Raw genomic sequence first — 12,437 nt, 5'->3', positions numbered from 1 at the left:
GGAATGCCCAGGTCTATTGTCTTTCACAAAAAGTAGATAAGCCTTAATCGCCAAACAAACATGTGCACATATAACATATTATCAAATAATAGTCTATAGACAACGAACTGATCAAACCGATCATATAACATAACACATAATACCATCCTATCTATCAGGATACCAATCTAATAGATCATACTAGCATATCACATAATAAAATCCTATAACTAGGACACCAACCTAACTAGGTTACTAAGCATAAACATAACCTCATCCTAACTACCAGGATGCAATCCCACAAACATATCATGCCATAACCGGATACAATCCATAAAGGGCCGGCCTTGGTGTCTTAGACCTTGTTGATATAGTATGGATAACTCACCTCACAAGTAGTGCTGAAGTACTGTAAATCTCTGACTGCTGTCTCTCCAGTAATCCCAATCTATTACACAATGAATACTAAGTTAATACCCAAAGTAACCTTCTTGACTAAATTTCCACACCATTCATTAAGTCTATTCTCTTTATTGGGTCAAGGCCCAAATACCCAGTCCTTGACTTGAAAGTCCATAAAGAAAGCCCATTATTGGCCCAATTTACTAAATTGGTCCCAACTTCCTAATTGGGCCTAACCCCATGATCAACTATCACTACTGGGCCCAAAATATCTTATTTACAAAGTCCAGCAAAGGTCCAATTCAATTTAGTCCATAACCAGCCCAAAATTCGAAGCCCATTTGACAAAGTCCCAACAGAGGACGTACGCGGGGCATACTCCTCTAGTACGTGTGGCGTACTCGACCAGATGTTGACCACCATCAGGGTGGTTGACCCAGTACACTGGGTGTACTGGATTTACGCTGGTTGTACTCAACAATTTTCCAAAACCTTATTAAGTGCTTGATGGCTTAAGCACTTAAGCCCAAACTTCAGATCCAGAGACCTAACATGCCTAGGATCCATAAAGTCATGAAATTTATCACTTTGGACGTCCATAAAGCTTTTAATGCTTGGTCTTAATCCATTAAGACCTTATTTCCCCATGCATGGGATACATACAGCTAATAGGACCTCATTTTTATCACTAAAGGTCCCTTCAAGAGTCTAGAAGGATAACCTTTTTCGTCCAAATCACATCATGCACCACCTTATGGATTTTGGAACAAGAAATGCTTCTATTAAATTAAAATGGTGAGATCTGTGCATATATACATAAATTTTGGAACTTTATACCTTCTGGAGCTTCTTGAGCACAAGCTAACTTCATATCTACAAGCTTGATCTTCTTCTCCAACTCTTTGATGCAATACCATCCTCTTAAAGCACTCAAGAACACACCAAAAAAGCTTAAACACACAAAGGAAAAGCTAGGGTTTGGGGAGGACGAATGTAATATGTGGAGGTTGAGGTAATGGAGGTTTTGATGCTCATAATGTTGCTTATATAGGCCCCAAACCCTAAATATTAGGGTTTCACCCTGACATTAGTATGCCCAACATACTAAGGCGGACCTTAGTACGCTTAGCGTACTCCCTCTTAGCCCAAGTTTGCAAACTTGGCCCTTAAACCTATCTTGGATCTTCACTTCCAACCCCAATGACTTTAAATGACAAGGAAATGCTAGAAGAGGGTTCAGGAATACCTGCTAAATCTCGGGATGTTACACCTCTACACTTTCCCTAGTGCGACTTGCCGCACTTTCCACCGCGGCTACGACCATGCTCGCCTCTATGTCTAGAATCAGATACCTTGGGCCTCTTTCCCGACCCCTAAACATTCATATCAGAATCTGGATTCCTCTTTCTCTCCATGTCCATGTCAATCTCCCTCTCCTTAGCCCTCGCTATCATGTCTTCCAACGTATTGCAGCTGGATCAGCTCACAAACTGTCGGACATCGCTCCTCAACATCTCGTGATATCGGGCATTCTTTACCTCCTCGTCCGCCACATACCGCAGAACCAGAAGTGCCCTCTCCATGAACATAGTGATGATCTCAGTCACCGTATCACTAGTTTGACGGAGATCCTGAAACTCTCACGCCAACTTCTGCACCTCGATCACCGGTGCAAACTCAGCTCGGAACTTGGTTGAGAAATCACTCCAGGTCATCAAATTAATAGCATCACCTCATACAACATGCTAACCTCCTCCCACCAATCACGAGCCTTGTCCTTGAGTCGGCAGGATACTATTCTGACCTTGTCCCCCTTAGGACAACGACTGGTACAGAAGGCTTTGGCAACATTTGCTTACCACCTATTGCTCGCAATGGGATGACTAGCCCCATGATAATCTGGCCTCCAGATGCCCGAAACTCCCAAAAAGTGAAAGAGTGCGTACCAATCAAAGCCACAATCCCAGCGCGAAAGGTGCTCAATCTCTCATCAAGAATCTCCAGAATACCCTCCTTGACAGTGCCAAAGATCATAGGAGTCTGATCAATGATACTACTCGTAATCTCAGACGAGATGAACCCCCTCGTCTGGTCATCAAGATGTCTGACTCCAGAACCTGAGCCTAAACCCTCCCCGACACCGGAACTACCCATTGGCCTGCCTCGCAATACCACCATACTGAAAATAAACCATAAAGCTATTAAAATAATCATCAATGCGCATATCGGGGAAATCATAACTACACAAGCTCCCTGGCTTCATTAAAGCCCTCCTTGAATTGAGTACGAATCCTTTGCTTCCAGTATTACGGGCCCATACTACCTTCCACATCTACCTGTACTTTCCTCAAGAATTTCCTTCACTCATCCAGGTTACTCTATAACCACCAGATCCCTCATAGCTAGGGCTCTCAGCACTAAATCTCATCCTAGGCTTTCCTTAGGCAAACTCCACACTACTATCCGTCATTAGCTGCCGAAGGAACTCATGATAACCTTCTTTAACTAGCTCATGAATACAATCATATATTATAAAGACTAAATAATTCTTCGAATGAGAGGTCTCTCCCTTCAACGGTTGGACTCAAACAAGAGCTGCGCAATAGAGCTAAACCTTACCTTCTGAAATTATTTAGTTTTCATAATATGTAACTTAGCATATTCACTTACTAATTAGCTGAGTTTAGCAAAAACTCCTAAGAGCACAAAGCAAACAACATTCGAGCATCAAGTAAACATAATTGAGCATAACCTAATCAGACTATCCTATCACTGACTGATCAGTACTAGCATGCAAATCTATAAGCTTATATAACATGCATACAAAGGCATCTCTCCTAGATCCTTAGCCCTAATCTAGTACGAGATTCACAATTCACAATTCATATCATATATAAACATGCATGGGTATTTTAGGATAAGTTACTTAAGCTGGCATGGTTGCACGCACTACACCCTTTTCTCTTTTAGAAATTCTTTTATAAAAATGTTTTCATTTTAAAATTCCTACCAAGTCCTTATTTTAAGTTCATACACACCGAATCCCTCAAACCACGGCTCTGATACCAATTTGTAACACCCAAAAATATGGTCCTAAAAATTTTCAATTTTAATAATAGATAAAATAGTAATTTCCCATATCATCTAAACATTTGAAATAAACCAATGTATCAATTTGTCATAAATCAGAGTAAAACATCACAAGAAAAATCCCAAATGGTGTATGTGATACACTCATCCCAAGCTCTTCCCCTTGGAACCAGAAGTACCTGAAACATAAACTGAAAACCGTAAGCACAAAGCTTAGTGATTTCCCCCAAAATACCACATAACAATCATACAGTAAGCATATAGTGGACCCCGCCCGACATTGAGCTGAGCTCGGTAAAACGGCCCCCGCCCAACATACATAACATATATCAAAATAAACACATACACATGCAATAACCATAAAGATACATATCATACGGGTATCCATCGGGCCCCACCCGACATCGAGCCTTAGCCCGGAAGATATATAATACAAGCGCATGCAAGAGTCACAAAGACAACTAGCATACTAACAACATAATATAATCATGGTTCGGTCTTGGTGCCTTTGACCTGCTAAACCCGATAAGGAAACTCACCTCGAATGCTGAATGATAACTGGATAAATACCGGCCCCGAAAATCAGCTCTACTCAGCCCCTAAACAGAAACAATCCCTTAGATACCGATCAATATTTTGAAACCCCTTAAAGGTCAAACTTGGTCAAATTCAAAGTCAACGTTCCTCATTAATAAACAAAATCATGAAAAGTCGGTCCAACTCGCTGAGTTTCCCCTTTAGCCAGCAGAATCGGGAAAAGTCGATCCAACTCGCCGAGTTCACCTATGAACTCGTCGAGTTCTTCAGGAAACAAACCTCTTAATCTATTAAGTCACGATTCTCAAAACTAAAAGGTCCACCACCCAAATTTGGACTAAAATATCGACTAAAAGGGAAAAGTTTCCAACGTTACCCTTAATAACCATCCCAATGGGTAAAGAACCCAAGCCCTAAGCTTAAAATGTTAAGGTTTAAACAATAAGCACTTATTCACTAAGATAAAGCCCCAAAAATACAGATCTGGTCCTTAAAGGCTGCAAACACACGTAAAGTTTCCAACTTTGCTATCAAGTATACTTAGAAGAGGCTAAAATGTCCAAAAGAAACCATAAAATGGACTTAATGCATGCATGGAGCTCTTGAGACCATAAAGTTGGCACCTTTATGCCAAAAGAGCTCAAGAGGATAATAGATCTGGAAGGAAAGCATTTGGGACGACCTTCAACCCCACCAATCACCCAAACATGGCTAGAAGCATCATAACTAACCCAAAAAGAGATCTAATCAAAAATTGAGCAAGGATAGAACTTTATACCAGAAATATGTTGGAAATGATGCAAAGAACCAAGATATTGAAGACTCCAACTTGATTCACCACCTTGCACCAAGCTTCTATTTCTTCCAAGGGCTTCAAACACACCAAAATACACTCTTGAAGGGCTCTCAATACTAAAAAAGGTTTTAGGTTTTTGAGATTAGGGCTAAGGACTTTGGAGGCTGGAAAAGAGGCCAACACATGAGACTTAAGGTGTTTAAATATGGTGCAAAACCCTAAAGTTAGGGTTTCCTCCTAAGCGGTCAACTCGCCGAGTTTAGACTCCTCAACTCGTCGAGTTGTCTCATAAAACCCCGCTGCCAAAACAACTTCAACATGTTGAGTTGGGGCATCCAACTCGATGAGTTCTTCAGGAAAAAAATGCAATACTTGAAATAAAATCTTACCAGAAATAAGGCGTTACATATGAGGTTTGTCAACTTCTTTGCACAAGGGTTAAAATTAGATGGACATAAAAGATGATTTGGGGGGGGGGGGGGGGGGGGGGTGTTGAGTTGTAGGTTTCAGAACAGATAAATGAGAGTCAGAGTTGCAAGTTTCGCACATGTAACATTCAGTTTAAGTGAGCAACTGTCAAGTTTAAAAATTCAAAGGTTTTAACCCTACTCACGACGTGAGATATGTATGCCAGGTCAAGTTTAAAAATTCAAAGGTTTTAACCCTAGTCTTTCTTAGTGACCAACCCTTATTTCGATTAATACAATCCGACTTTGTTAAACTATCTTCAAAAACATGTGTACAATAATAGTTTAAAAACAATAATTATATCAATCAATTACGTATGAAACAAAACAATTATACAATTTTGAAATGAATATTGATTATAACCCCTAAGGCCCTAAGATTTACAATTTTGAAATGAATATTGATTATAACCCCTAAGGCCCTAAGATTTTAAAAAGCGTAACATTTAACATTTGGCATCGAAAGTTACATCTATGTTGAAAAGTCAATAAACTTTGAAAATAAAATAAGAGTTTAAGTCATTTTTAGTCATTTAACTTTTGGTTTTGTGCTCGTTTAGTTACTTAACTCATTTTAAGTTTTAAAACGTCATTGAATTTTTTGTTTTGTGTTCATTTAGTCACCATTTTTTTTGTTTGATTACTTAACTTTTGACTTTGCGTTCATTTAGTCATCTAACTTTTAAAATTATGTTCATTTAGTCACTAAACTTTTAAAATAAAGTTATAAAATGAGTACAACTTTTAAAAGTTAAATAACTAAATGAGCACAAAAAGCCAAAACCTAAGCGACCAAACCAAAAGTTAGATGACCAAACGAACACAAAACCAAAAGTTTGGTAACCTTTAAAATCTTAAAACAAGTTAAATGACAAAATAAACACAAAACCAAAAGTTTACTAATCAAAAATGAGAACAAAGCTACATATTTTTATCCCTACATGTTTGCCCTAGTGGTACGAAAGTAAAAATCCTTAATTAGAGTTTCAGATTTAAAAACGTGTAAGAATGCAACTGTCAACCGAATGTAGCATTTATGAATGGTAAAGTTGTTGGCTCATAACCATGATCAAGTTTTGTGAAATGCAAAATCAATTGGCAAACAAAAGGATCATGTTATATGTGTTTTTATAGCCTTTTTTCTTGTAACAAATCAAGGAAAAGTATTTAGTCACACCCCGACTTGTTTTCAAAATCCAACCATGGACCGATAGCAAAAAATTGTAATTTTTGTACCACTGACATCAGTCTCAATCAGTAGTTAGTCAATCAGTCTCAGTCTGAGATCTCAATACAAATGGTGTGCAATCTGTTTTGACCAAATCAAACGAAACAGATGCTATTTGTACTAAGAGAAACAAAAAGAAAGAAGGTTGCAAGTGGTAAAGAAAAGAAGTTGGAAACTGTATATTCAAAGTAATTCTCAGATTTAAACAGAGTATTTGAATTAATATACGACATATGTAAAAAGATGGAATCTTTAACCATATTTCATAGGCACTACTAATCATCATTGGGTGTGGGTGTGGGTGGTGGTGGGACATCATCAGATTCAGATGGCTTCTTCCTTGCCCTGCCCTCTTTCCATCGTCCAATCGCCCACCTCAACACAAAGAAACCTCCAATTGCATAAACCTAAAACCAAACACCAACCGGAATAGATATTTCATAATTTTTAGTAACAATTCATAATTCATAAATAATATATGGATTAAAATTGAAAATTCTAGCCATATAAGCCAAAAAGAAAATGTTTTAGTTTTACATGGGATGGAGCCCTTAGCCCTTTAGTGAGGATATGATAAGTGTTCTAAAATTTAAGGGAACCTTCAACATCAACATCTATGATCTATCCACCAGCTGGACTTAAATGACCTACCAATTGCCAACTGGTACTGTGAGCAAACCAAGACCTATAAACTAGAATCGATTTTATCCAGCCAATCTGTACTAGTGTAGTTAACTTATTTGCCCCAAATATCACTCAACATAAGATCACAATTCCTAGATTCCTTCTCCTACTGATTATCAACATAAAATACAACACAAATTCAATTCAATTACATAATCATCAACAAGAAATCGACAGATAATGAGCCCAAATTAGAAAAAGGACCAAACTTTACAATTAAAGTACCAAGATTTTAGGAGTAGGGATTTCGTGGTTACAATGAAAACGATGAGACTGAGAGAGAGAGAGAGAGAATTAAGGAGCTTCGATTTCGTGATCCGATAGTGTGAAATATATTCAATCAACGAGAATTGATAGAAAATAACTCCGAGAATATTCAGGACTAAAATAGCAAAATCAGGCATATAGGGTTCAGAAAACGAGGATAGATATACAGATAGATACAAACCTGCCAAAGAACAGCAGGACTCGTTTCTTGAACCGCATCTTCCGATTCAAGCTTCAACGAAGTAACGGTCTTCGAACGGCCATCCGGATACGTAACCGTAGCCGATTTACTTTCCCCCACCACTTCACCGTCACGAACTATCGCTTTCTTCTCTGTTTCCACCTTCGCCAACTCTTTCTTCTCCGGCGGCTGTGGTCGAGAAGGGAAATTAAAAACCTGAGTAAACTTGGTGAACAGCAGAGAAAAAGGATTCGGAGGCCGGTTCGATTCGTCGTCGTGTTTGAGCACAATCGAAGTTTCTTTGTCCGCCATTTTTGTCGCAAAGCCGGTGCGAAATCAGTGCAAACTGCAAGCAAACAGTCAACTTAAGCGGATCGTCGAAGCGCGTGCGATCCAACCGTTATGTTAGGCTCGTGAAAGTTATAAACGATGAGACATGGAGATGTGCGCCTAAAGTAGGTTTCAAGGCCCAATTGTTTGGACTAATCGATTTAAATGGGATTAAAACCATATGTTCACACCGATCCCTTCGTATATCAACGATGTTTTTGAATAAGTTTGTGACACAAGGATCTTTTATGTTTTGTAAGTAAGATTGTAACTATAAGATTGAACTTGGGAGATCCTATCAAAAATTCAAAATAAACTTGTTTTTTTATTTGTTTGTAAAGTTTTGTTTGTTTAGTATCTAATTATCTATGTTAGTATTATGTTAAGAAACATAGTTTAGAAATAGAACATTTTAAGTGAAAAAAAGAAACAAAGAACGATAATAAAAATTATCATGTATAATTAATCATGATATTCTACTTAATTCTATAAGAACGGATAATTTGACGATGCTCTGTTATATTTCATGTGACCTATTATGCTCGATTTTTAAGTTAAATAAATGAATTTTTGAAATTTGAATATATAATAAGCTCATATTAAGTCAGGATTTTAGAGTTCTAATCGGATCATAAGATTTGTGATCGTCTTTTGTTTATAGAATAATAAAATCTAAGATTATACATAACTGTTTAGAACAATTTAAGATTTTTTTATTAGTTTACATAGTATAAAAGTTAAATTAAAAAAATATAAGTGTTTAAATTGTTTTATATGGTATTTTTTAAACCCCTAAAATTTTCCCAAATTTACTAGTAATTGGGAAAAAAAAATTAAAAACCTAACTTTTTTTCTTCAAAAAAAAAAAACATTTATATTTAGCAAACTACTATTTCGTTTTAGCTCAATTTTCTCTTTTTTAGTAGTTGTTTATTGTGGTTTTCAACATTAAATTTTGAAAGAAACATCATATCATTTTTGGAACAAGGAGAAATGTTGTGTCCAACTTTTGTTGGTAAGTGAGCATCAAATTCTATTTGCAAGATTTTCAAAGATTGTTGCGGGTGGTGAAAAATGATCTATGCTAGCAAGATATTTTAGATTGTATTCATAATCAAATAGAAAGACAACTCTTAAATTCCAATATATGTTTTAAATATTAATGTATCTTTGATGTAAATTGACCTATAATACGATCATTGGATTTCTTTGATACTCTTTTTTCTCATCAATACTCATATCAATACTCATATAATAAGACATTACATTTCATTTTCAAGTTAACACACAGGCACTTCTGTTAATGTAGAACCTTCCAGTCTCAAAATTAGTAGATGTTGAACCATTAGTTTCCAAATTAGATCACACTAGATCATTTGTTATACAATTTCATTCAAGTTTGCAATGCAAAAACTTCAAATTCTAAATTAACAAGCAAAAATGCAACTGATTCTCTATTAAAACCATTATAAACACCAACAAAGATTATGAGTCAAACCAAAAAATCAATGAAATATGTGGAGCATTTTTTGGAAAAAAAATTGTGTTTCTCTGAAAAAAAATCAATCACAAGAAAATTACAATTAAACATGTTAAGAGAATTCAAAATAAATTTAAAAAAAAAATGTTCATAAATATGGACTAAAAGCTATGTTTACAAGATCAAAAATCCAAAATAACATTAAGAGCAATTATAAAAGGCAGTTATAATTTTTAAACTTGGTCTTGTCATTTTTGTTAATTTCAAGAGTAGCTTAGAATGTTAACTTTTTGACTTATTTGATATTAAACTTTAACTTTGGTTTATGAGATAGACCAAGGTACCGAAAGATGCTTTTAAACGACATAAATTTGGTATAGGAGAAAGACTATACATATATATCATCTTCAAACTTAATCTTAGCCTTTGGTCTTGTTTTATAAGAAGAATCATAAGTCATATTTAATAAGTGGGGTGTCCTGATAATACAAACTAAATATGATATCTTGATTCTATAAAACTTTAAATCGTTTATACATGTAAAAATGTAAATAAATTACTTTTGATTAAAGTTAATGTTTGTAAAAAAAACAAAGAAAATTTAGAAAATGTAACAGATAATAATATGTAAACTATATTTTGACGATTTTACTATTTAAGAAACAATGAATTAATTGTTTGAACTTGGTTATATAAAACTTTAACAAAGTGCTAATAAAAGGAATATTGTTCATCAAATGGACATCCTAAGTTTCAGCTCATATCCTTTGATTGAATGATGAAGATGAACAAGAACGGAAAATTTTCACAAATATCATTTTTCTTTAGTTATCTTGTATGATGAATCATTTGCTGTTATTCCACTCTTTTTATAATCATTTGAGCAAGTTCATAGATCCAAATATCTCGGTTCATACCTAATACAATTCCCAATCTAATAAATTAATTTAATATACTTAAAATTTCTAACCTTCTAACTGCATTTGTAAACAAATGATCTTTCATATTTCAACACTAGGCTTTACTTCGATCTCACTAACTAGTTTAATTCGTGGGATGAAATACTAATACAACGATAAAACAATCATCTTCTGCATTGAAAATCGATGGAACACGATGAATTCAAATCATATGGTCCAAATCGATATTGTCAGTATAGTCATGAGAACGAATTCGACGCCTACAGTGTCTGAGATTAATAAAAAATACACTTCTAAGCTAATCTGATTAAAGACTATTCAAATGCAATCACATCGATTTGTATTTATCAGCTGAAAGTACTCCATTCATGATGAATGGTGTGGATATAAATATTAAACAGCAATTATACGATGAAAGGAACAAAATCATATCGATAACCAACCCAACAAACAACCATGAGGTTCAAACAACTAATCCTTGAAACGTATCTTGATTTGCAACCAAAAATCGATACAAGTAAACTAGCATTAATTAGTCTATCATCATCAACATTCATCAACTAAAGATTGGGAAAAACGTAACAAAACCTGACACGAAAAACAACTCAGAATCGGAGCTTCGAGAAGAACCAACGGTTTTTCCCGGTCTTGAACCGCTCCTCTAGCCTTGCTTTGGTCTCTTTGCAAGCTGTAACCTTCTTGTCGCGCGATTGGAGAGCATCGACCGAGACGACATCCTTGAGATCGACGTCGAGAGTGTACCTCGTCGGCATTATGTGGTTGTAGTTCACTAGCTTGATAAATGCCTTCACACGCGACTTCTTCGCAGTCTTCTTTGCTGAGTCTTTACGAATCACCTTCTTCGGATATTTGGCGATTCCGGCGACCAGGCAGTGACCGTAGGGACGGTCACGAGTTCCGTCATCGAACTGTTTTACAATCACGGCCTTCCGACCAGCGAAACGGCCGTTGAGAACAACGACAGCCTTGTTTGGTTTCAAAAACTTCACCATTTCCACTTCTTCTGATCTTCTCTTAGGTTTACCTTTGCCTCCGCCGCGCTTCTTAAACACGATACGACAGATATAGTTCTAGGGTTTATAAGTTTTGCATAACATTGACGTGGGTGGGCTGGTAGCTATTATAAAAGGCCCAGAAACAGGAGTAATTGAAAATTGCCAATTTGCTATCAAGATTTGTGCTTGTGGGCTCGTGGCATCGAGAGTTTGGGCCGAATTCAATTGTACCGTTAGTCCATTACCCAAAAAAGTATAAAATTCAAGTTTTTGATCAGATGGAGATCGTTATTAAAGTTCAGTTTTGAACATAGCAATTATTTTGCCTAATGTTTGTGTCACTCATTCTTTTTATCGTAGTATTGGTGGATGAAAAAGCTTTTGTAGGGTTTTTTAGATCATTAACAATCCATCTTCATTTTTTTTCAAAAAAAATTAAGTAAACGTAGGGCTGTAAACGAACCAAACGAACACGAACAAGGTCTTGTTCATTTCGTTCGTTTAAGTTAGCCGAACAACAAACGAACACGAACGGATAAACGAACGAGATTTTCTTGTTCATGTTCGTTCGCTTAACAAATTATTTTGTTCATGTTCGTTCATTTATGTTCGTGAACATGCTAAACGAACATAAACGAACAAAGATAAAAAAACACAATTAAACATATATGAACATAAACGAACATATAATATAACAATATAGTAAAAAGTAATTGAATATACATGAATATAAATAAACTTAAACGAACGAACATAAACGAACATAAATGAACATCGTAAACGAACGTTCACGAACATAAATGAACGAATGAGACCATTGTTCATGTTCGTTCATTTAACTAAACGAACGATAATTTTTGTTCATGTTCGTTCATTTATTAAATAAACGAACATAAACGAACTTCCCGCCGAACAGTTCACGAACGGTTCACCGAACGTTCAGTTCGTTTACCGTCCTAAGTAAATGGTATTTCATCTACCACCTTAATATATTTTTTATTATATTTTAGGGTTAACTTAGGTGGATCCCATCAAAATCCAGTGAAACCGCAACTCATGG

General features: G+C 35.9%; 2 protein-coding genes across 2 annotated transcripts; both read right to left on the bottom strand.

Annotated features, from left to right (window-relative positions):
- Nucleotides 1-6,654: 6,654 nt before the first annotated feature.
- On the bottom strand, nucleotides 6,655-8,057 carry LOC145032539 (uncharacterized). Its single transcript, XM_078981386.1, has 2 exons — nucleotides 7,632-8,057; nucleotides 6,655-6,906 (listed from the first exon to the last, which is right to left on the bottom strand). Exons 1-2 carry the CDS (start codon nucleotides 7,941-7,943, stop codon nucleotides 6,775-6,777), a joined length of 444 nt encoding a protein of 147 aa, XP_078837512.1. The 5' UTR covers nucleotides 7,944-8,057; the 3' UTR covers nucleotides 6,655-6,774.
- A 2,776-nt stretch (nucleotides 8,058-10,833) lies between these two features.
- LOC145032538 (large ribosomal subunit protein eL27x-like) lies at nucleotides 10,834-11,448 on the bottom strand. Its single transcript, XM_078981385.1, has one exon. It carries the CDS (start codon nucleotides 11,372-11,374, stop codon nucleotides 10,967-10,969), a length of 408 nt encoding a protein of 135 aa, XP_078837511.1. The 5' UTR covers nucleotides 11,375-11,448; the 3' UTR covers nucleotides 10,834-10,966.
- Between the last annotated feature and the right edge of the window lie 989 nt (nucleotides 11,449-12,437).

This window comes from Lactuca saligna, chromosome 2 (genome assembly GCF_052625555.1).
Source record: "Lactuca saligna cultivar CGN05327 chromosome 2, ASM5262555v1, whole genome shotgun sequence".
NCBI lineage: Eukaryota > Viridiplantae > Streptophyta > Magnoliopsida > Asterales > Asteraceae > Lactuca > Lactuca saligna.
Note: the sequence above shows the minus strand (reverse complement) of the source record. Positions and strands in the feature narration are given on the sequence as shown.

Excerpts from the sequence above, each read along its gene's own strand:
- LOC145032538 (XM_078981385.1), bottom strand. The coding sequence starts at position 11,374 with ATGGTGAAGTTTTTGAAACCAAACAAGGCTGTCGTTGTTCTCAACGGC.
- LOC145032539 (XM_078981386.1), bottom strand. The coding sequence starts at position 7,943 with ATGGCGGACAAAGAAACTTCGATTGTGCTCAAACACGACGACGAATCG. Across the intron at positions 6,907-7,631 it reads GTCCTGCTGTTCTTTGGCAG|GTTTATGCAATTGGAGGTTT; the intron begins GTTTGTATCTAT and ends GTTTGGTTTTAG.